Here is a 22,745-nt window from a genome sequence, read left to right as displayed (position 1 = left end):
CTTTTATCTCATCAATTAATGCTTGACAAATCACAATATGATATCTTAGTAAAAGCCATTATGTAAGTATAGACGGATTCACTCTTTGATGATAATTACTATGTTCGATTAATGAAATATTGACTCAAATATATTTACATGATAATTTTTAATTATTTTTAATTTAATAAAAAATTTTAAATATAATATTTTAAAAAGTTTTTAAATTATTTAAAAATTTTAAATAAATATTTATTATTCTATTACGTTTGATTAAATTTTTATATTTTTATAATTTTGAATCAAACAAGTTTTTATTATTTATAATTAACAAATTATTATTAATCAAAATATTATTTGTCATTTTATATTTTCTTGTGATTTTAACATGAATGGTCAAATGTCATGTGTCAATGTGATCATAACACATTAGTATATTATATCATTATCTACCATGATATATCAACATATTATTTTATCATGTGACATAAAATAATAAGTAATTTTTTAATTAAAAATAAATAAATAAATATTAATTATAAAAATTAATATGATTTAAATAAAAATATAAAAATTTAATTAGATGTAATAAAAAATAAAATTTATGTAAAGAATTAAAATTTTTAAAATATTATGTAAAAAGTGTATATAATAATTATAATTTTAAACATATAGTTTTGTTTTTCACCATTATTTTTTTAGTGCAAAATTTTGGTAATAATGACTTTCCTTCTTGCACATCATAAAGAGACAAAATGTTGAGACTTGAGAGAGTACCCTTAAAAGAGGCCAAGGTAACGGAGGTGAAGACAAAATAATAAATGACAAAATCCGGCCTCAGACTTTTTGCCATGTAATCTTTATCCGGGCCCCACTTCTAACAGCTGGCACGTGCGTGGGGCCATCGAAAACCATAAAATCATGCAATCATATACGAAAAAATAATATAAAAATATTAGTCCTAATAAATAAAGAAATAAAAGTGTAAAGGGGTATTTAGTTTTAAAATGTATTTTCTTATTTCTTTTATTTACACATAATAAATGATTTAGAGAACAAGTTATTTTTATAATTTTTAAAATTAAAAAACAAAATGATTTTGATTTTTTATTTTTTCAGGTACATTTCCGTAATATTATATATAAAATAAAATGAAGATTTTTTATTCGTAAAGATAAATAATTTAATTTTCTTTTCTGAAAAAAAAAGAAAAGGAAAAAGAAAAAACTGTGTAGAAAAACTACCCGCCAACCCCACCATTGTCTATGTCTCCTAAAACCTGAGGAAATTTCCTTATTTTGTGGTTTTCTAGTTGTTGATGAACAGAGAAGAACAAAAGAAAGAACCCATCTGCACAAAAGGGAAAGATTAAACAAATTCTTTTCTTTTTTGTACTTGAAAGAATGTTGGGTTCTTCTTCTTCAAAAGGAGGAGGGAATAACAGCTATGATTATTCATTCAAGATACTATTGATTGGTGATTCTGGTGTTGGCAAAAGTAGTTTACTCGTTAGTTTCATCTCCAACTTTGTTCATGATCTTTCTCCTACCATTGGTACTCTCTCTTTCTCTCTTTTTTCAACTATTCTTGTTTCTTGCATGTTGGTTTTGGCTTTGGAGTTCACGCCCAGAATTCGTTTTGAGTTTTTTTTTTTTCACTTAGTATTCACACACACACACACACACACACACACACACACATATAATTATATTAATCTATATATTTATATTTATATATTCTTTTTATAGCTTCAAGCAATCTAACAGTTTCATTAGTAGCCCTTCAGAAAAAAATCAAATGAATGGAAGTGGCTGTTTTTTATATATTGGGGTGGCAAGAGATTGAAGAGAAGGAAATTAGAAGCAATCCTTTTTTTTATCCAATTGTTTTTAGGGAGTTTGAAATTAATGGAAGATATTATGTGCATAATTAGAACTACTAAAATTATATGTTAAAAGGAAGAGAATGAAAGCTGGGGTCGAGATGGCACACCTAAAAAGACTGAACTTTGGGTGAAATTGTTTTTATTCAGGAGATAGGCTCAATGGTTTAGGTTGCTCTAGTTTGAATAGATTGGATGAAACAGTGAACAGATGAACAGTTTAGACAATTGCTGCTGAAGTAGATAACTGTAAAAGACTAGACATGGGAATTAATTCACCTGGTCTGCAGCTCCTTCCTGGTCATTCTAGGATCCACCTGTTGCCGCAATGATAGGCACTCCTGTGTCTTGCTTAGAACTTGTCAGTAACAGAAAAAGATTTGAAAGGAATGCAAAATGTAAACAAACAAGAGAAAAGCTCTGACTTTACTCTGTATTCTTGGACATCTCTGCGTCCTATCCTTTAGCAAATATTGCTTTAGCAATATTGCAGTCGACATGTTCTAAACTTTTGTATATGATGTATATTGAGTTTTGTTTGTTGTTTTGAGTGTTTCCAGGGGTGGATTTCAAAATCAAGATGGTCACAGTTGGTGGGAAAAGATTGAAACTTACAATTTGGGACACAGGTAATTGATGGATATTGCCAACACCTTGTAACTAGTTTTCACTTAGAGTTCTACACTGCATGGATCTTGATAGGATTTCATTGCTTTTTCTGGCATTTCCCTTTTCCATCAGGTTAGTTACACAGCTGTTTTGCATGGCTTCTAGTTGATGCTACTGATTAGTTTTGCTGCACTCCTCTGTGGTCTTCAATGAGAAAAAGAAAGGGGATTCAGAATGGTTTTGATCCTTGCTAGAAACAATTCAGATTTTGAAGAATGTTTGCAAGTGTTAACTTTTGGTTTCCATTTGAAATGAGATTTCAATCATTCTGGAGTTGTAGTGCAGGAGTTGTAGAAATATTGTAGAAACTTGTGAAGATTTCAACTTTGTTACCAGATGATCAAATTTTGAGAATCTCAAGGATGTGTCAGTTTGATTTTTGAGTCAAAATGATTATGAGAAGAGGAACTTAGTAATATAGGTAAGTTTTGAGAGTCTTAGCAATAAATGATTCGAGGAGCTTCTGGAATGCAGAAAAAGTCACTATGGAATCTGATATGCTCTTGATGTTTAGACTCTGGTTTTAGTTGAATGCCTGATGGGCCACTATACAAAATCTGGTAATTGCTAATAAAAGGGTTTTAGATATTCCAGTAATTTTGAAATGATTATCAAGGCTGAATTTCTGATGCTTTATACTGTTGAATGATGTAGCAGGATAGCAACTGTGCCTTATAGAGTGATTACATAAAATGATGGCATCTGATGTGTGATGTGCTAGTGTTTGGATATGCTAATGGGTCCTAGGGAGCCAAAGAATCTTATCTATTAAGTTGCAAGAAAAAGGATCTAGGCCTACAATGTCATAGAACAGTTCAACAGATGGTAGGATTAATGTACTGATGATCAGAAATAAAAATTTTGAAATATTTCTTTGAATGTTGAGAGAAACTCTGAGATATTGAGGTAAGATGCAATAATTGTTAAGCCTATGATTCTGATGCCATTGCTGCTGAAGGGTATAGGGCTAATCTTTGTACCCAGGTGAGGAAGATAGCATTGATAAGTGCATATTTGAGGGGATGGTATGCTCTCTGTTGGATATGCTGTAGGTTGATGGAACAGAAGAAGCAGGTATTGAGGTAGCAGAAAGAGTATATATTAGCCAAAAAGTTCCTCGAAAGCATGCCCTTGATAACATAGAGTGGAAGAACTGGATATATATATATATATATATATATATATGTGTGTGTGTGTGTGTGTGTGTATATATAATATATATATATAGACTATATAGGTAGGTAGTCTNGATATATATATATATATATATATATATATGTGTGTGTGTGTGTGTGTGTGTATATATATAAATGTATATATATAGACATATAGTGGGAAGTCTCAGTAGCATATTATACAATTTAGTACCTTCTACTAAATTCTCTTCTTTTCTCATTGGAGCTCTATATGCTAACAGTTGCAAAGCAGGATGTCATTGGAAGAACTTGACAAGAATTATTTCTGAATGGATTTGCAGACGTGTTAGTGAGAAGCCTCAACTAGGACTTGTGATGTGTATGATCTTAAGAAGTATACTGCTGATATAATGATACGCATCATTTTCTTAAAAAATAAAGTGAAAGATTTTTTAAATACAAAATGGTGGTCACTGATAGAATGGAACCAACTGTTATGACATATTTGCAAACCATTGCAGCAAGGAGTGCCTAAGATTTGTTTGCTGATGTAATAAAATCATGTATAGTGTTCATTTTCTTGTGGAAGTGTGTTACCTTTTTTTTTGGGGTGGGAGGGGGAGCTTTTGTCAGTCTATTATAAAAATTAATGTGGAGTTGCATACAATATGATCATTTTGGGAACAAATGAACCATTGTTTTAACATTATTAGCATTTAGATAAGTTAAAGGCTGACTAAATTGTCTGTTCTTTTGCATAAAATTTGCATGTGTGCATGTGCAGAGGTATGCCCATGAGTTTATGTGGTGTAACTGTTTTTGGACCCTGGAACACCTTGGATATAAATTCAAATCTCTAAAATCATGGTTTCCATAGTATATATTTTTTCTTTCAGATGATTTAAAATGTGCAATATTCATCAATAAAGAGTCCAATGACTGCAAATCGACACCATGAGTTCATAATAGCAGAAACTTAGCCTTGAAACTTGGATATATCCCTGTACTTTGCATTAGAAGAAAAAGCGTCTATCCAGTATATAATTCCTGTTGTTCAATAAGAGTTTATTTCTTAAAATGGACTAACCTTAACTTTGTTATTGTGGAACTAGAGCTGGGAACTTACAATACACCTAGTTCTCATGGTAATAATATGTTTTACCAATTGCAGCTGGTCAGGAGAGATTTGGAACCTTAACTAGCTCTTACTATAGGGGTGCACATGGGATTATTCTTGGTATGTCCTTGCAAATATGAAACCTTTAGTCCTGAATATTTTGTACGTAATTATATTTTTCAGAATTTGGATTTTCCTCCTCTGACCTTGTGCTTTGATAGATAAATTTTTTCTAACAATTTTTGGTTGGACTTCTATGAACTACCTGATGCTTGATGGCATATGTGAATGGATGATGCTTCAAATCAGCTATTACAAATCTTTACTTTCCTTCATAGGTTGTTTACTTCATAGCTTGTGCACCAGCAAACTCCAAGATCCTTGTACCATTGTTTTTTGGTATTTAACCATTACCATTATGTATGCTGGTGATATTTTATCATGCAACTGGTTAACCCAAGTGTCAGTACTGTTGGATTTTTCAACTATTTAGGCTTTGAACTCAGATATTAATATTTATTAAAGAATATTAGTCTGCAAAGAAGATTTTCTTTTTCCATGTGGAATAGTCATTCTTGTTCCCAGGTGTTGGAGATAGACAATACAGATCCTACTTTCCAGTGCAAAATCTATGGAAATATCTAAATATTTTTTAATTAATCAGATAAAATGTTTCTATGTTCATTATATTTTTTTAAAAAAATTTAAAGTGGTTTGCAAAAGAAGTAAATATCTGCTTAATACGCGTAAAAGCAGAGGATTAAGTTAATAGCTTATTACAATTTTCTGCAGAAATCTCCTCTTATTTAAGATAATTGTGCTTTCTTATCTATTATACAAAATACCAACATTATTAAGGAGCAAGAGCTCCAATTTCTCTGTTCACGGTCAAGAAAGCAGCCTAAACAACATTTTGTGGCATTCTGTGTCATTTCCTCTTTAACAAGTACCATCTCTTGTTTTCTGACTAGCAACATAAATGGTCTTTTCTGGCTGCATATATTCTGAGTATTTCTAGACACTTTAATCATCATATGGTCAGAGTAGGTCTGTACTTTCTTGTTTAAGATGTGTTGGTAATATTTGTTGAGACTATTATGATGTTATTGCTGCTAACATAGCTAAATTATGGGGACTTGTACCCTAATTTCTTTGTTCTTCAAAGTTTATGATGTGACACGGCGAGAAACCTTCACCAACTTGTCTGAAATTTGGGCAAAAGAAGTCGAGCTCTACTCCACCAATCATGAGTGCATCAAAATTCTGGTTGGAAATAAAGTTGACAGGGTAAGTCCTACAAATATTAGTCTCTTTTCTCCATAAAGTACATGTCATTGAATATATATTCGATGCCCAAGATGAATGATGCAGTCTCAGGGTTTTCTTTTACTCTTTTCTCCCATAGACTACATGTCATTGAATATATATTTTGATACCCGTGATGAATGATGCAGTCTCAGGGTTTTCTTTTACTAGGGGAAAGATGCTTAATGGTCATCTGGATGCTTAGGATAGATGCATACAACTTGTTCTTTTTAATTTTTTGTGCTTTTTGAGGTATGTTGTTCTTATGAATGAGCAATGTGCCATTTTCAGGACAGTGAAAGGGCTGTTACTAGAGAAGAGGGTATGGCTCTTGCACAGGAACACAAATGTTCTTTTCTTGAATGCAGCGCCAAAACTAGAGAAAATGTGCATCAATGCTTTAAAGATCTCATTTTAAAGGTAAACTTCTAAGAAATGCAAGCATTTCTCAACTATTTAAATCTCATAACATATTCATAATGTTTTATAAGGACTGTTAAACTGCAGTTATCTCTCATTATTTGATACAACCGTTCTATATGATGATCTTTGCTGAGTATGGTTTCCAGTCGATGCTGGAAGCTTTATTTTCTCTCTGGGTTGCAACATATGCTAACACATTTTATTAGTTTATAGGTTCTTGAGGTACCTGCTTTACGAGAGAAAGGATCTGCAGTGGTCAAGAAACAGATTTTGCAACAGAAACAAGAACACAAGGTCCCCCAAAGCAATGGCTGCTGCTTTCAATGAAAATTCAGTGACACTTGAGGTAGAATAATAGACAATACTACTAGACTACATATTCAAGTTACGCATGGTGATAGTGGGAAAAAGATGGTCAGACCATCCCGGATGCACCTTGCAATCAATAGGACAGCTGGTTATATGTGCTAGATAGTAAGCTTTGTTGGAGACGTTGTCATTGGTTGGACTGTAATTTTTAAAATATAGGGAGATGCTGTATCATCTTAGGTTAATGTAATTTTTTTCTCTGTCAAATGGTTTTCTTCTTATGTTTATTTTTGTTGTATATAGTATACACTCATCATTAGGTCTGAAGAGTTTGTTTGAGGGTTGGTTAGGGAATTAGAGATGTGAGAGCAATGCATGGATTGTGGATTGAATAATACCAAAAGAAAAACCCCATCCCAGCAGACAACAAGAGTTGTGACTGTTATGATGACATGAAGGTTTTGGATAAAGATGTTGCATTCTTTTCAAAAAGAATATAACCAAACCCACCTACCGACTAATGAGGTAGCAGCTAACAGTGCATTAGGAAAGCAAATAACAGAGTTTAAGGCTGATATTGAAGGACAAGAATCAGCATCAATATATAAGGGAGAAGTCAACCAGCTCTTATTAAATGCTTGTTTCTGATATGTAAGACTCAAAACCCTTTTTGCCACGAAAACCATTTATACTATAGAAATAGTAAAATCAAGTTGAAATTGAATGTTATCTTTAATTTAGAAGTAAAGTACATAATGTTTTCAGTTCTAGACGTTGAGATGTCTCTTTCGGAATATTTACATTAGTCTTAGAATGTATAACTCAATTATTATGATTGTAAATATTAAGGATGAATATATGAGTAGTGCTACTTGCATTGTTCTTGTATTGGTTATGATTGTGTCTAAGAGAAGGCATCATTTGGTGATTTTATTTGATTGCTTAAAATTAATTTTATGGCTTCCCTCAAATCGTTTGAAGTTTTGAGCTGTCTTTTTTTTTTTTCTAATGAAGCACCAGAAAAAAAAAATATTGGTACCTAGGCCGTCCAATTTTAGATCATGGCATATGACAAAAACTAGAAAACAGCTTATATATACATAGCTTTGCCAGAGTCAAACGTATCATCAATATTGAACAAAACAAAGGCTTTAATAGCATTATTTAGGCAGATGCACAGTAGTTATTGCCGGCTTAATACTTTCCAGTTTCTAGGGCTGAATAATAAATCATACACTTAAAAGGAATCTTTCCTTTGCAGGGCTGAGTATGTAGAGCTGGATACTAGTGTTTCCATTTCTTTCTCTTTTCTGGTTGTTTTCTCTGGAAGCGTCACCTTATTTGTCTCAAAGGAAACAAAATATCCTTGATATGCACGTGTTAATGAGCTTTATGACCTATTTAAACACATGGTATATAGCAAAGAGCCAAAAAAAAAAAAAAGGCCCCATCCTCACTTCAGTGCTACAATGGCCTATTCCAGCAACCTCAAATGGATACTGGTGTGGGGGGCATTGTTTACAGTCTTTGCTACTAGGACTAATGGCATTGATATCTTTATGGATTGGAATGTTTCTTTCAGCAATAGTTTGAGTCCTTTGTCTATTGACCAACAGGCATGCTTCTATCAATCGCAGCTGCATTTTGCTAAGGCTTTTTTTTTGCATTTCGGCCTGTCACCGCAAGATAAAATAATGTATGTTTACCTAACAGGTTATCACTATCAATGGGATGTTTCCAGGGCCTCTGCTGAATGCCACTACCAATGATGTTATTCATGTGAATGTCTTCAACTTCCTGGATGAACCGCTACTCTTTACATGGTATGCAGAGAAAAAACATTTTGGTACTTTTGCATTTCAAAATGAGATTTGGCAAGAGTTGAGCATTTTTCAGTTCAAGATATATATGTGGCATCAACAAGCCTTTAATGAAGTAGTTATGGTGGTGCAGGAATGGCATACAACAAAGGCTAAATTCATGGCAGGATGGGGTTTCTGGCACCAATTGTCCAATCAAACCCTCTACAAACTGGACTTATGTGTTCCAAATCAAGGATCAGATTGGCAGTTTTTCCTACTTCCCTTCCATAAACTTCCAGAAAGCTTCTAGTGGATATGGACCAATCCGAGTTAATAATCGGAATGTTATAGCTGTCCCTTTCCTCAAACCAGAAGCTAAATTTGATCTTCTGATTGGTGATTGGTATGCTGGTGACTATAAGGTGAATTATTAGTTTATTACTCTATTCATGAATATATATATATTTCATGAATGTAACCTTTTCTGTTGGAAATTATCCTTTTTTTTCCTCCATTTTGAAATTCAAAATTTCTTTTGGCTATGCTATTGTAACAGTATTTCAGGACATTGTTGGGAACAGAGGTGAGTGCATATGATGTCACCCCTGATGCTATTCTGATGAATGGGAAAGGCCCTTATGGACATCCAATGTCAACGCCCTATGAATCCTTCACTGTTGAGAAAGGTATGCAGAGGGGAAAAGATAGGAGAAACAAAGTGGGTTTGTCTGCTGTCTGATTATCATCAGATGATACAGAAAGTCAGAATCTCTTAGAAAAACTGTTCCTGTTGATGAATTTGATGCTATTAGTCCCTTTTGCATGCACACCTGGCTTTTAGTTGTGTGTTTCTTCAGGGAAGACATACAGGTTCAGAATATCAAATGTTGGAAATACATTGAGTTTCAATTTCAGGATTCAGAATCATACAATGCTGTTGGTTGAAACAGAAGGGTCATATACCAATCAGATTTCCCTGAATTCTCTTGATGTTCATGTTGGTCAATCCTACTCAGTTCTTGTCACAGCTGATCAAAATGATGCAGACTTTTACATGGTAGCAAGTCCTAAATTACTTGACACCAGCATTATAGGTCTAGGGGTGCTTCATTATTCCAATTCCACCACACCAGCTAGTGGACCTGATACTTTTGATCTAGACTTCTCAGTGAATCAAGCTAAATCCATTAGGTAACTGAGAATTTTATTTATTTTGTCTATAACTGCAATTATTCAATGTTTTCACATATAAGTAATTCTATTCTCCTCCAGTTCACAAAATGATATTGATTTCATCAAAAACTGTGGTAAAAACGCAATTGTGTTAAAGGCTTTGCTTGGGGCAATTCACGTAAAAGTTACTGATTTTTGAGAAAAAAAATTGTAAAAACAGGTGGAACTTGACGGCTGGAGCTGCAAGGCCTAACCCACAAGGAACCTTCAATGTAACAAATGTGACACTGTCTCAAACCTTTATCCTCCAAAGCACAAGGGCTGAAATCAATGGCGCACCACGCCTAGTTGTTAACAATGTGTCTTATTACACCTCCAATACCCCATTGAAACTTGCTGATCACTTAACTAATGGATCAGGTGTCTATACACTCTATCAGTTTCCAATTCAATCTGTCAATTCTGAAGCTGCATATGGAATATCTGTTGTTACTGGGAACCACAGGGGGTGGGTAGAACTTGTATTCAAAAACGACATAGATGACATGGATTCTTGGAATTTAGATGGTTTTAGCTTCTTTGTAGTAGGGTAAGTATCATCTTCACAGCTCACCTTTGTCATTTCGATCCTATTTTTTCCAGAGTTACACATGTGGCAGGGGACTTAAACTTAAGACCTCCAAGGATCTCAGCCTGACCTTCTACCACTGGACAAAGTCCTAATTGGCACTGCCATTCAAATTATTCCTAGTACAGTTAATCCATCTTAAAATATTTTAGGAACCATCATATCTTCATTGTCATTGATAAAACTGTCACTAAAAATGATATATATTAACGGCCCTTCAATGGGCTGGCTGCTTGCACATAGTGAATACCTAAGGCTCATGTTTTCAGCTCTACTAAAAATAAATCTTCTTGAACTGAAAAAAGAGGGCATAGAATCAAATCACGTATCACACATACTGACAGCTTTAGAAACTGTTTTGGATTATAGGTTTGGCAGTGGAGATTGGACACCAGATTCGCGCAACACCTACAATGTTATTGATCCTATTGTCCGATCCACTGCACAAGTTTATCCAGGTGGATGGACTGCAGAATATGCATTCCTGGACAACCCTGGGATGTGGAATTTGAGGTCTCAGAACCTGAAGAATTGGTATTTGGGTCAGGAGCTTTATATCAGAGTCTATGATGCTGATCCTAACCCGGCCAAGGAACGCCCTCCACCTGACAACCTCCTACTATGCGGTCAGTACACTAGCTTTGTTGACTGTTACATAAATTCTATCAAGTTTGTTTTCTAAGTTTAACTCTGGTTCCCAATTTACAGGAATTTTTTATCAATCTAATGCTCCCGCACCAGCACCTGGACTGTTGACCGGATTCTGAAACCTGACACAATGACAACTTGTATTTAATAGATTTCTTTGGTCATTTTCCTGTTAGCAACCCTTTATTTCCACAATCAACTACTGTCCTTTTGTCTAACAGTTTACCTTTAAGTTGATTATGCTTAAGATTGGAGCTTGGGGTATGGTTCCACAGTGATTTGATCAAACAGTTATTATTTCGTTATGTTATAGGAGGTAACCATTGTAATAATAACAACTTACATGTAAAATGCAGACAGAATTACTGATTGATCATGTGCAACCGACTCACTGATTCTCTCAAGTTATTTATGTTTAAGAATGACTTGGAAAATCATTCCATTCGATCATTAAAACAATAATCAATTGGGCTGGGAATGATGCTTCTATTCGACTTTAAGCAATACTTCAACTACTAAAATAATAATTGACATTTGCACGGAAGAAGGCAAATCATGCGTGATAAAACTCATATTAATGATTTATGCTTGTGATATTTTATTTTTACCCTCAAAGACTCCAACAGATGAGCAATGGCCTCATGACTTTGGTTTAGTAAGAATAGGTATAAGAGTTTTTATGTGATTATAAATATACTCACATTTGTTGTGAGTAATGATTTGTAGACTTAAATGATCCTCAGTTAAAATTATGTGATAATTTTAAGAGATTTGAGTTGGTGGGAACATTATTCGTGATTTCCATTGGAATTTGCATATTTTTACCATAAAAAAAAGTGAAGACTTGCCAAAGATAAAACACAAATCACTAAAAAAACGTGTCGTGGGTGTGAATTTGCATAAAAATCTGGTGATTATTCTCATACAGCCAATACGGAAGATCATTGCTTTCCCTATAAAGAAGAGTGTATCATTGAGAAAGCAAGATACATGACCATATATATAGATATTGACAAACACAAAAGCTTTGATGTAGTAACTGGAGCCAACTGGTTCATTGTTCTGTGAAATCAAGGCTAAGAATCAGCAAATATTTATTTATTTTTCATGTCAATGGACTGTCTTTGCAACATCCAAGTTAGAGTTCTTCTCTATATTTTTTATTAGTTGGCTCTTTCTGTTTACCCTGGAAGTTCCACCAAGTTATTCTATTTGTCCTGACCTAAGTTATTCTATAGACTTTCGTGCAATATAAAAATTGGACCATTTCTTGCTTATTTTCTGAGATAATAAGGGTGGTCACAACCACCATATTTGCCATTCTAATGGCATTTTCCGGCGACTTCCTCAGGCTAATCATATCTGCATATATCTTTACACTACTAATCACCATAGCTAATGGTGCTGATATTTTCCTAGAGTGGCATGTCGCGATCAGCACATCCTTTAATCTGTTTCCTGCAGAGCAGCCTGTAAGCTTAATTGTTAATGATTTTATCTTCTGCTAATCCCTCATTAAAAAGATTGTTTTAACTGTGATTTTACAGTTTTTGTTAATTGTTTGCCTGAATGCTGATACGTGTTTTTAATAGGTCATTACCATCAATGAGATGTTTCCAGGACCCCTTATCAATGCCACAACCAATGACAATATTCATGTCAATGTGTTCAACAATCTGGATGAGCCACTACTATTTACATGGTAAAAGATAAAAAGCTTTTATAGTATCCTTTGACAAATAAGAACCTTTTGTAATCAAGGTTCTGTTAAGATTCTGTCAGACCAGGAAAGAAACAACGTGGAAAACTGAGGATGATGATGTTGCTGGTGGTGCAGGAATGGGATACAGCAAAGATTAAACTCATGGCAGGATGGAGTTTCAGGCACAAACTGTCCGATCCAACCTGGTAAGAACTGGACTTATGTGTTTCAGGTCAAGGACCAGATTGGGACTTTCATCTACTTCCCCTCCATCAACTTCCTCAAAGCTGGAGGGGGATTTGGTCCGATTCGAGTTAATAATCGTCAAGTGATCCAAGTACCGTTCCCCAAACCTGAGGCTGAATTTGATCTTCTCATTGGTGATTGGTATCAGAAAAGTTACAAGGTAATTTACAAAGTCCTTTCATCATGCCTATAAATCAAGGATTTCTTCTGTATATGCTCTGCTTCAGTTCCGGCTCCAGGCAAATAAAATCAGACAATTAATTCTCCAGTTATAACTAACTGATAACAGCTGACAATTTATACTCAATAAAGAAAAGCTAGATAAATAGAAGACCTCTCCCAGAATTATAACAAGAGAAGAATTTCCGGCTTCGAGCTTCTTTTTTAACTTTGTTAAATATTTGGTAGTTGACTGCTTCTTTTCACATATGAATGCTACAGGAAGTCAGGTCCATGCTCAAAAACAGTTCTATGGTCTATGAAAACCCTCCAGATAAGATCCTGATGAATGGCAAGGGCTCTTATATAGACGATGATTCAAAAGCCTATGAATCCTTTACTGTCACAAAAGGTACAAAATGAATATAATTATCTCCTCTTTCCTAGGATTATTAAAACCAAAGGAGAAGCCTTGTCATTTCTATACTGATCTTTGGCTACAAGAAAAATACCTCCTCTTCTTCATTTCTTAATCTTTGATGACGGGGTATGCAGGAAAGACATACAGATTCAGGGTATCGAATGTTGGAACTGTCTGGAGTTTCAACTTTAGGATTCAAAATCATCAGATGGTATTGGTGGAAACAGAAGGATCATATGTCAATCAGATCACACTGAATTCTCTTGACGTACATGTTGGCCAGTCTTATTCTGTACTTGTCACAGCTGATCAAGAAGAAAAGGATTATTACATTGTGGCAGCTCCTAAAATGATCAATGCCTCTGAGTTCAGCAGTCTTCTGGGTGTTGGAGTGCTACACTACGACAACTCCACCATTCCTGCTAGAGGACTTCTCCCATCAGGGCCTGATCCATTTGATATCCAGTTCTCCATTGATCAAGCTAAATCCATTAGGTAAATGCTTTTCAAAGGAAAAAAAAATGTTCAAAGATGTAGGTCCTGTTAAGACTAAGGCACGCGTCTGACATGTATATATTGAAAATTTTCGTAAGTTTTTCTTATGCCTGGTATGAATGTTCTGTCTTGTATTACTCACATCCTTCTGCACTTGTGTGTGAAGGTGGAACTTAACCGCAGGCGCTGCTAGGCCTAACCCACAAGGAACCTTCAATGTATCAAATGTGACATTGTCACAAGCCTTCCTTCTCCAGGGTTCAGCTGCTGAGATCAATGGAACACCTCGTTACACAGTCAACAATATATCTTACCTCACACCGGATACTCCACTAAAACTTGCTGATGCCTACGCTAATGGTGGCAGCGGTGTTTTCGAACTTGACAAGTTCCCCACAAACTCTTCAAACCTTGAAGCTGTCAATGGAGTTTTTGTAGCAACCGGGATCCACAAAGGGTGGATAGAGCTTGTTTTCAAGAATGACTTGGAATTCATAGATACTTGGCATTTGGATGGGTTCGGATTCTTTGTAGTTGGGTACGTAGACAAAAGTTTAAATTAATACCCCAAGAGAATCTAGATACATCCAAGGAACTAAATTCATCGTCTTTTTAACCTCTTTCAGGCTTGGTGATGAAGAATGGACACCTGATTCTCGCTCTTCTTACAATACCTATGATCCTGTTGTCCGCTCCACCATGCAGGTGACTTATTTCTCTCTATGTTATTTATTTTCTGCTCAACCATTTGCTCTTACTATTTTCATTGCTGAATGTAAAAGAATTTAAAATTTCAGTGGGGTGAAGTGACCCCACTACTCAAGCTGTAGCTACGTCCCTGTACATTCATACACTCAATAAATCTACTCGTGACAAAAAAAAAAAAAAATTACAAATGATCAGGTGTACCCTGGAAGATGGACTGCAGTTTTTGCATACCTAGACAACCCTGGAATGTGGAACTTGAGATCACTGCTCTTGAAAAACTGGTACTTGGGTCAAGAGCTCTATTTGAGAGTTTATGATCCTGATCCTGACCCTGCCAAGGAACGAACGCCCCCTGAAAACCTACTCCTTTGCGGTTAGTGTCAGGTCTAGTTATTTCTTCACTTTTTTTTCTTCTGACGGTAAGCTTATGTAACAGTTGAATATGTGTTTCGATTTTTTTTTTTTTTTTGCAGGAATCTTTGGCTCTCCGCTTCCACCTCCAGCTCCTGCGACCCCAACAACTAGTGATGCATCATCCAAACAAATAACATGGTGAGTGAAAACTTTTAACCAGTTTTATGGTTACCATCTGTACCTTAATGGTAGAGTGCAAAAACTTAGTCAGCGGCTATGGTTTTGTTGCGTATTGGACATGCTAATATCATAATTCAATATCTATATAATGCTTATAATCTTTTGATTGCATGTTCATAGGTTCCACATTATTATGATCTTCATTGTTACAATTGTTTGTATCCGAAGCCGATAGCCGAACAGATTTTGCTGGGTTTGGAACTGTTGATTCAATCAAGTCATGGAAGAGAAATCAAAGTGGGAGGTGCTGTTAATGGAAGCGTTGTAGACGTTATAATTAGGGGTTTTATTCTTGATTGAAGTTATATTTATATTTAGGGTCTTACGCATTGTATGATGTAAATTCTTTGGTTTGGAACTTTTTGAGTTAATGGAACATTAAGGTTGGAAAATTTTTCTCCTGAAATTATCCTTTCTCCTTTGTTCTCTCTCTGTTTCTTCTGCTACTTTGCCCTGTTCATCCCTGCTTCTTCCCTTTTTTTTTTTTTTTTTGTCTATCCTATCGATTTCAAACCTGGTTTTGCATTCTGTGTAATATCAGAAGTTTCTGTTGTGAGAAGACTAGACTACTCCTAAATAATAAGAGACCCAAGCAAGCAAATCTTATGGGCGAAAATTTGTAACAATACAGTTTATACTGTGAATGTTAATGTTTTATGTTGAACTTGACATTGTAATTGTTTAAAAAAAAAATGTATTGACATTGGGGTTGCGAATGCAAACCGTAATTTGCTTTTGAAACTTGTAGAGTTTCAAAGGGAACAGCAACTTAAAGCTTGAAAATGTTCCAAAACAGCTTGACATTGGGACTGCATCGGACTTTTTTTTTTTGACAGATGAATTTATTAAGTCACAATAGCCCACGAATGCCATTGTAAGTTTCAGGCTGTCTGCCAAAGACTCCTCATGGCATATCATCTAACGGCTTGGGCAGTGAAGAAACTATACACTTAGCAAAGGCAAGCTGCTCGGAGAGATTTTGGCAGCAAACACTGAGCTCAGAAGCTATACAAAAGTAACAGAGCTCACATTTCCTTGATCACAAGTGGCAGAAGAGCACAAAAAATGACCCACACGTATCAACTAAACTAAAGCAGACCAGACAACCGGTCGAAAGAAGAAAGACTTAAGTAAGGTTTCCTAGGTCAAGTTTGTGAAGTTTTTTTTTTTTTTTTTTTTATTAAAATTGATAAAATAAAAATTATAATTGAAATCCAAATTGATAGATTGAAAGGTTTAGTTTGTAAGATTTTGTAAGTGTTTATGAAATCTAGAATAAGAGAGAAGAAGCAGAGAAAGTAGAAGAAAATTCTAAACAGAGTAGTGAAAATGTATACAAGAATTCATCAAAATTTTTAGTACATCTCTCAGTATTTATATGAGAGATTTTGAATTCAAAAACTACCTAGATCCACAAAAATAGCAACGGCTTTCAAAACAAAATGAATCGAGCTTGAACTCAGCTCACATTCACCATGAAAACTAGTGCCCAGCAAACAGATTACCAAACTGGAAAACAGACTTGGCTTATAGCCTTACAAGAAATACAAAACAACACCGTAACAGTAAAACATAAAAGAAACTAAGCAAAATGACAAACTTCAACAACGTTTCATTAATAACAAAGAAGTAGAAAACAAAACGACTCCTTATTGCTATGTTTTGACTTCCAACGGCTACTGCAATTTGTCGTTACAGCCCGCCACCTGATTCTCCCTTCTTCCATAGCTTACAACTTTTTATCTACCAACTAAAGATCACCTTTCTAACACACCTCCTTGATCTTTAGTTTGGTAAACACCTAAACCAGATCTTAAAAACTCAAACCTCTCACGATTAAGCCCGTTGGTAAAAATATCAACAAGTTGATCTTCAGTTGAGCAGTACTTCAATTCAACTTCATTGTTCTTCATAGCATCCCTTAACACATGAAATTTGACTTGAATGTGTTTAGTCTTGCCATGAAGCACTGGATTCTTTGCAAAAGCAATGCCAGACTGATTATCAACATTAAGAAGAATTCCTTTAGTCAAAACCACTCCCAAATCTGACAAAACTTTCCTCAACCACTGAGCTTGATTTGCTACTGCTGCAGTAGCTATGTACTTTGCCTCAGCAAATGACTGAGCTACAATTTCTTGCTTTTTAGAATTCCATGAGAACATTGCACTACCATGAGAAAAACAATAACCACTTGTACTCTTTGAATCGTCCACTGAGCCAGCCCAATCACTGTCAGTGTGCCCAACAACTTCAAAGCTTTCATCCTTCAAGTATCTTAAACCAAAATGAACTGTCCCTTTCACATATCTAATAATTCTTTTGACTGCCTTCAAATGATTCTGTGATGGAGATTGCATGAACCTTGAAAGAAGATAGTTTGCATACATAATGTTTAGTCTAGAAGCTGATAAGTATAACAGTGAACCTATCATGCTTTTATACAGCAGACCATTTGCATCACTAGAACCATCAATCTTACACAATTTAACACCAATAGTAAGTGGAGTAAGAACAGACTTACAATCACTCATATTGAACTTTTTCAACAAATCTCGAGCATACGTGGCCTGATGTAGACAGATTTCACCATCATTCTGCTGAACTTCCATGCCTAGAAAGTAGGACATTAATCCCAAGTTTGTCATTTCAAAAACTGACATAATTTGAGCTTTAAAATTCATCGAATACTTTTCATCTGGACTTGTTATTAACAAGTCATCAACATATAGGGCAACTATCAGCTTAACAGAATCATCAACCTTCTGAACATACAAAGTTGATTCTGTTATACTTCTATCAAACCCCAAACTTCTGAAATGCTGATCAACTCTGTCATACCAGGCTCGTGGAACCTATTTCAAACCATACAAAGCTTTTACTAACTTACATACTTTAGTTTCTGAACCTTTCACAACATAGCCTTTAGGCTGTTCCACATAAATGTCTTTTGTCAGTATGCTAGTCAAGAATACATATTTCACATCAAGATGGCTTATTTTCTAACCTTGCTTAGCTGATAATGCCACAAGTAATCTTAATGTGTCAAGGTTGGCAACATGTGCAAATGCTTCAAAAAAATCAATACCATAAGTCTGTGCAAACCCCTTTACAACCAGCCTTGCTTTGTACTTGTTTATTGTACCATCTGGGTTCAACTTTGTCCTGAACAGCCATTTAACACCAATAACATTTTGATCATTTGGCTTATCAACCAAATTCCAAGTGTTATTCTTTAAAATCATACTCATTTCAGTGTCCATTGCAACCTTCCAATTTGCATCTACACTGGCTTTTGCAAAACAAGTAGGTTCAGCCATAGCAACATTACATCTGCTGTAGATATCAGCCAATGACCTTGTTCCTCTAACTGCTGAATGTTCATCTTCAATGTCTTCAGTCTCACTAGCTTCATCATCCACTGTCTTGTTGGATAATTCAACTAGATCAACACTTTCAGCTACATTTTTTTCAAAATTCCATTTCTACCCTTCATCAAACATCACTTTTTTGCTTATAAACAGCCTCTCAGACTTAACATCCAATAGTCTATAGGATCTAATTTAGACCTATTCTCATCATCAATCTTTGTACAGCAGACACAACCAAACACTCTAAGATGAGACACTGTTGGCTTATGATTGTACCACAATTCATAAGGAGTTTTTGAAGCTAAAGCTTTAGTACATGTCACATTCAAAATATAATTAGCAGTATTTACTGCCTCAGCCCAAAGCTTCTTTGGTAAATCCATTTGGAACATCATACATTTACTCATCTTTAAGAGAGTCCTGTATTTTCTTTCTGCTGTCCCATTTTGATGAGGACTATATGTCACAGTCAACTGATGCCTAACTCTCAGATTCTCTAAAAACTTCTCAAACTTTGATGAAGTAAACTCTGAGCCATTGTCACTTCTCAGTGTTTTAAAATGCAGCTCTGCAAAGTTCTTAACTAATTTTCTGAACTTGACAAACTACTGCAAAGCATCTGACTTATGCACCAGAAAATAAACCCAACAGAATTTGGTATAGTCATCAATGAAAAGTTAAAAATACTTACTACCATTCAAAGATGCTTCTTGCATAGGACCACAAAGATCTGTATGAATGAGTTTCAATTTCTGCTGAGCTTTCCACCTTCTCTCCTTAGAATGGGGCTTTTTGCACTGTTTTCCAAACTGACAAACATCACATAGTTTTAAAGCCTTTTGTATACCAAGTAATCCATCTACCATATTTTCTGATGCCATCCTGACAAGTGAATTGTAATTCACATGTCCAAACACCCTGTGCCACAATTCTAACATATTCACTTCACCATATAAGGCACTATGCTCAGTTTCCATTAGATTCAATGGATAACATCTTCTCTTCATAGCTACTGTCAGAATTTCAGCACCTATTCTGTCAAAGATAGTGCAAGCTTTATCTTTGAATAGCAACACATACTTATTATTAGTCAATTGACCAACACTCAACAGATTTTGCTATGCATCAGGTACAAATTACACATCAAAAATGGATTTCAATCCTTTTGGAGTTTTCACTGTAACAGTACCTACTCCAAGTATCTTCAAAAACATACCATTGCCAATTTTCACTCTGGCATTAAAACTTTTATCTAGTTTACTGAACAGTTTCTCATTTCCTGTAATGTGGTTAGAACTACCACTATCAATCAACCAGGTATCATTCTTAGCTGAATCAATATCAACTTCAACCATGTACAACACTTCCTCAGACTTAGTAACTTCCTCAGCTACTTCTGCTTTGTGAAGTATCCTTCTTCAGCCTTCTTCACTTTACAAACCCTCTCTACATGACCAAGCTGATTACAACCTCTACACTTCACATGAGGTTTGTACTAGCAATACTTAGGCGTATGATTGCTCTTTTTACAATGAGGACAAGGAGGATACTTGTCCTTTATTTTCCCTTGCTTATCCTCACCTCCTTTACTGTGCTTTGGCTTCTTAGAACCCTCACCCTTTCTCCTTAAGCCTTTGGTCTTTGCAACCAAAGCATTTTTAATAGAAGCTTCACACCTGAGAGCTCTCCTTTGCTCTTGAGCAACCAATGCAACAACCAGCTCATTAATAGAAATTTTGGTTAGATCTTTAGAATATTCCAAAGACGAAATCTTATATTCAAATCTCTTTAGAATACTAACCAAAATTTTGTTCACTACTCTCTTATCACTCACATCTTCTCCTAACTGTCTCAACTCATTAACCAACCTCAACAATTTGTCAATATAATCCTAAATGCTATTTTCCTCCTTCATCTTCATAAGCTCAAACTGTCTAGACAAATTCAACACTTGCATTGTCCTAGTTCGACACTACCTTGGTATTCCTCTTTCAAACTATCCCAAACAACCTTAGGATCTTCATAATTCATGATTTTTGCAAAAATAGTTTCAGAAACAGCAGACTGTAAACAGATTAATGCTTTGTACCTTTTAACTACATCCTCATTGTGTTGTTTGATCTGCGCCAAAGTAGGATTGGCATGCCTCAGCATAGAAGCTTCTCTAGACTCAATTGACTCCCACAGATCAAAAGCCTTTAGGTACGTTCGCATCTTCACAGCCCAAAAGGGGTAATTCACTCTAGAAAAGATAAGAGGTGAACCAGCACTGAAACCCGTGGTTACCATCTGATTTGAGGAAAGTACACTCAAGAATGAACAATCAAATTACAAGTCCCTTAAGAATAAGAGCTCTAACACCATGTAAGATTTTGTAAGTGTTTATGAAATCTAGAATAAGAGAGAAAAAACAGAGAAAATAGAAGAAAATTCTAAACAGAGTAGTGAAAATATATACAGGAATTCATCAAATTTTTTAGTACATCTCTTAGTATTTATATGAAAGATTTTGAATTCAAAAACTACCTAGATCCACAAAAATAGCAACGACTTTCAAAACAAAATGAATCAAGCCTGAACTCAACTCACATTCACCATGAAAACCAGTGCCCAGCAAATAGATTACCAAATTGAAAAACAGACTTGGCTTAAAGCCTTGCAAGAAATACAAAACGACACCTTAACAGTAAAACATAAAAGAAACTAAGCAAAACGACAAACTTCAACAACATTTCATTAATAACAAAGAAGTAGAAAACAAAACGACCCCTTATTGCTGCGTTTTGACTTCCAACGGCTACTTTAATTTGTCGTTACAACCCGCCACCTGATTCTCCCTTCTTCCACAGCTTACAGCTTTTCATCTACTAACTAAAGATCACCTTTCTAACATTGTTACGTAGAAAATATACAAAATTTGAAAAAAAATTTAATGATTTTTGATATTTTTACTTAAGATAATGTTCTTACCATTTAGTAAGTATTGATCAGATTTTACTTCTGTATTTATTGATACTTAAAGAAGTTTTACAAGAAGCCCTACCTGGCTTTTTAGATAGCCATTGGCCTAAAGGCTACCTGGAATAAACCCCTAGACAATTTTAAGTAACCACTGTTCAAGCCACCATTACAATGCAATAACCCGGCCTTACCAAAGAACACGAATACAGTAAAACCAATAAGCAGATACCTAATAGAGTAACATAAATAATCAAACTCACTACCAATGATCATACAGATTAACTATCAGCAGAGTAACAAATAGAATCTGGCCATACCACAGTTGATACCTCAAGGATCCAAGTTCATTACTTATATCCATCTAACCTCATCAATAAAAAAAAAACAGTTAACACAAACTCAGGAGAACATTCATACGATCCAACTTTGATACTATTACTGGTTTTGGTTGTTTGTTGCAAAACTTTGACGGCTACAACAATGTGTCTTGAGTTGTTGATGACAGACTTTGAAATTAGTAGTTGCGGACTTAAAATTTTACATGAGGGGTGGCTTATCACCAGTGACGGAAGATGTTATGGTCTATGAATCTATAACTAGTCCAACTCGATTGGACCATCAAGTTAGCAAGGATGTGCCATACGTACGAGACTCGATTTGGCCATGGGGTGTTATGACCCATGAGTTCAGCATTAGTTGTTGGCGAGTTAACATTGATTTGGGGTTTCCAGATGCACTACACGTCAACAATGTTGGACCGCACGAGCAAGGTGTGGATAGATGGGTCATGTCGAGCAGTGCACGACAACAAGCTTGGCGTGCCAAGCTTGTGCACATGTTATGCGCACAAGAGACGAGCACATAGGCCTCACGCATGAGGAGAATATGAACATGGGTACACATACAGAAATGACGCACGTGTTGTGCGCACGTGGAAGCCTCGCACTAGAAGGCCACACACACACACAACCTGCCGGCCAGAAGGCTGTGAGCATACAGGCTACACTTCAGAGGGTG

At 35.3% G+C, this 22,745-nt stretch overlaps 3 protein-coding genes across 6 annotated transcripts; all 3 read left to right on the top strand.

The window, feature by feature from the left end:
* On the top strand, positions 1,231–7,271 carry LOC18586533 (ras-related protein RABC2a). Of its 4 annotated transcripts, none has more exons than XM_018128625.1 (6): positions 1,231–1,533; positions 2,422–2,490; positions 4,838–4,903; positions 5,949–6,070; positions 6,380–6,508; positions 6,718–7,271. In XM_018128625.1, the coding sequence occupies exons 1-6, from the start codon at positions 1,383–1,385 to the stop codon at positions 6,730–6,732; spliced, it is 552 nt and encodes a 183-aa protein (XP_017984114.1). In that variant the 5' UTR covers positions 1,231–1,382; the 3' UTR covers positions 6,733–7,271. The 4 variants fall into 4 exon arrangements, with proteins under 4 accessions (XP_017984114.1, XP_007010044.1, XP_007010045.1 ...); XM_007009982.2 differs by having other exon boundaries at positions 1,236–1,533; positions 6,725–7,271; XM_007009983.2 differs by lacking the exon at positions 4,838–4,903 and having other exon boundaries at positions 1,253–1,533; positions 6,725–7,271.
* LOC18586532 (monocopper oxidase-like protein SKS1) lies at positions 8,299–11,190 on the top strand. The gene is made up of 8 exons (XM_018128806.1): positions 8,299–8,436; positions 8,534–8,643; positions 8,774–9,044; positions 9,179–9,308; positions 9,480–9,813; positions 10,016–10,384; positions 10,793–11,049; positions 11,132–11,190. Exons 1-8 carry the CDS (start codon positions 8,380–8,382, stop codon positions 11,188–11,190), a joined length of 1,587 nt encoding a protein of 528 aa, XP_017984295.1. The 5' UTR covers positions 8,299–8,379.
* On the top strand, positions 12,397–15,763 carry LOC18586531 (monocopper oxidase-like protein SKU5). Its single transcript, XM_018128804.1, has 10 exons — positions 12,397–12,543; positions 12,664–12,773; positions 12,909–13,179; positions 13,461–13,590; positions 13,734–14,094; positions 14,261–14,632; positions 14,721–14,799; positions 14,998–15,175; positions 15,276–15,354; positions 15,517–15,763. Exons 1-10 carry the CDS (start codon positions 12,397–12,399, stop codon positions 15,569–15,571), a joined length of 1,782 nt encoding a protein of 593 aa, XP_017984293.1. The 3' UTR covers positions 15,572–15,763.

This window comes from Theobroma cacao, chromosome 10 (genome assembly GCF_000208745.1).
Source record: "Theobroma cacao cultivar B97-61/B2 chromosome 10, Criollo_cocoa_genome_V2, whole genome shotgun sequence".
Lineage (NCBI taxonomy): Eukaryota > Viridiplantae > Streptophyta > Magnoliopsida > Malvales > Malvaceae > Theobroma > Theobroma cacao.
The sequence above is the reverse complement of the archived record's forward strand: the minus strand, read 5'-3'. Positions and strand labels throughout refer to the sequence as shown.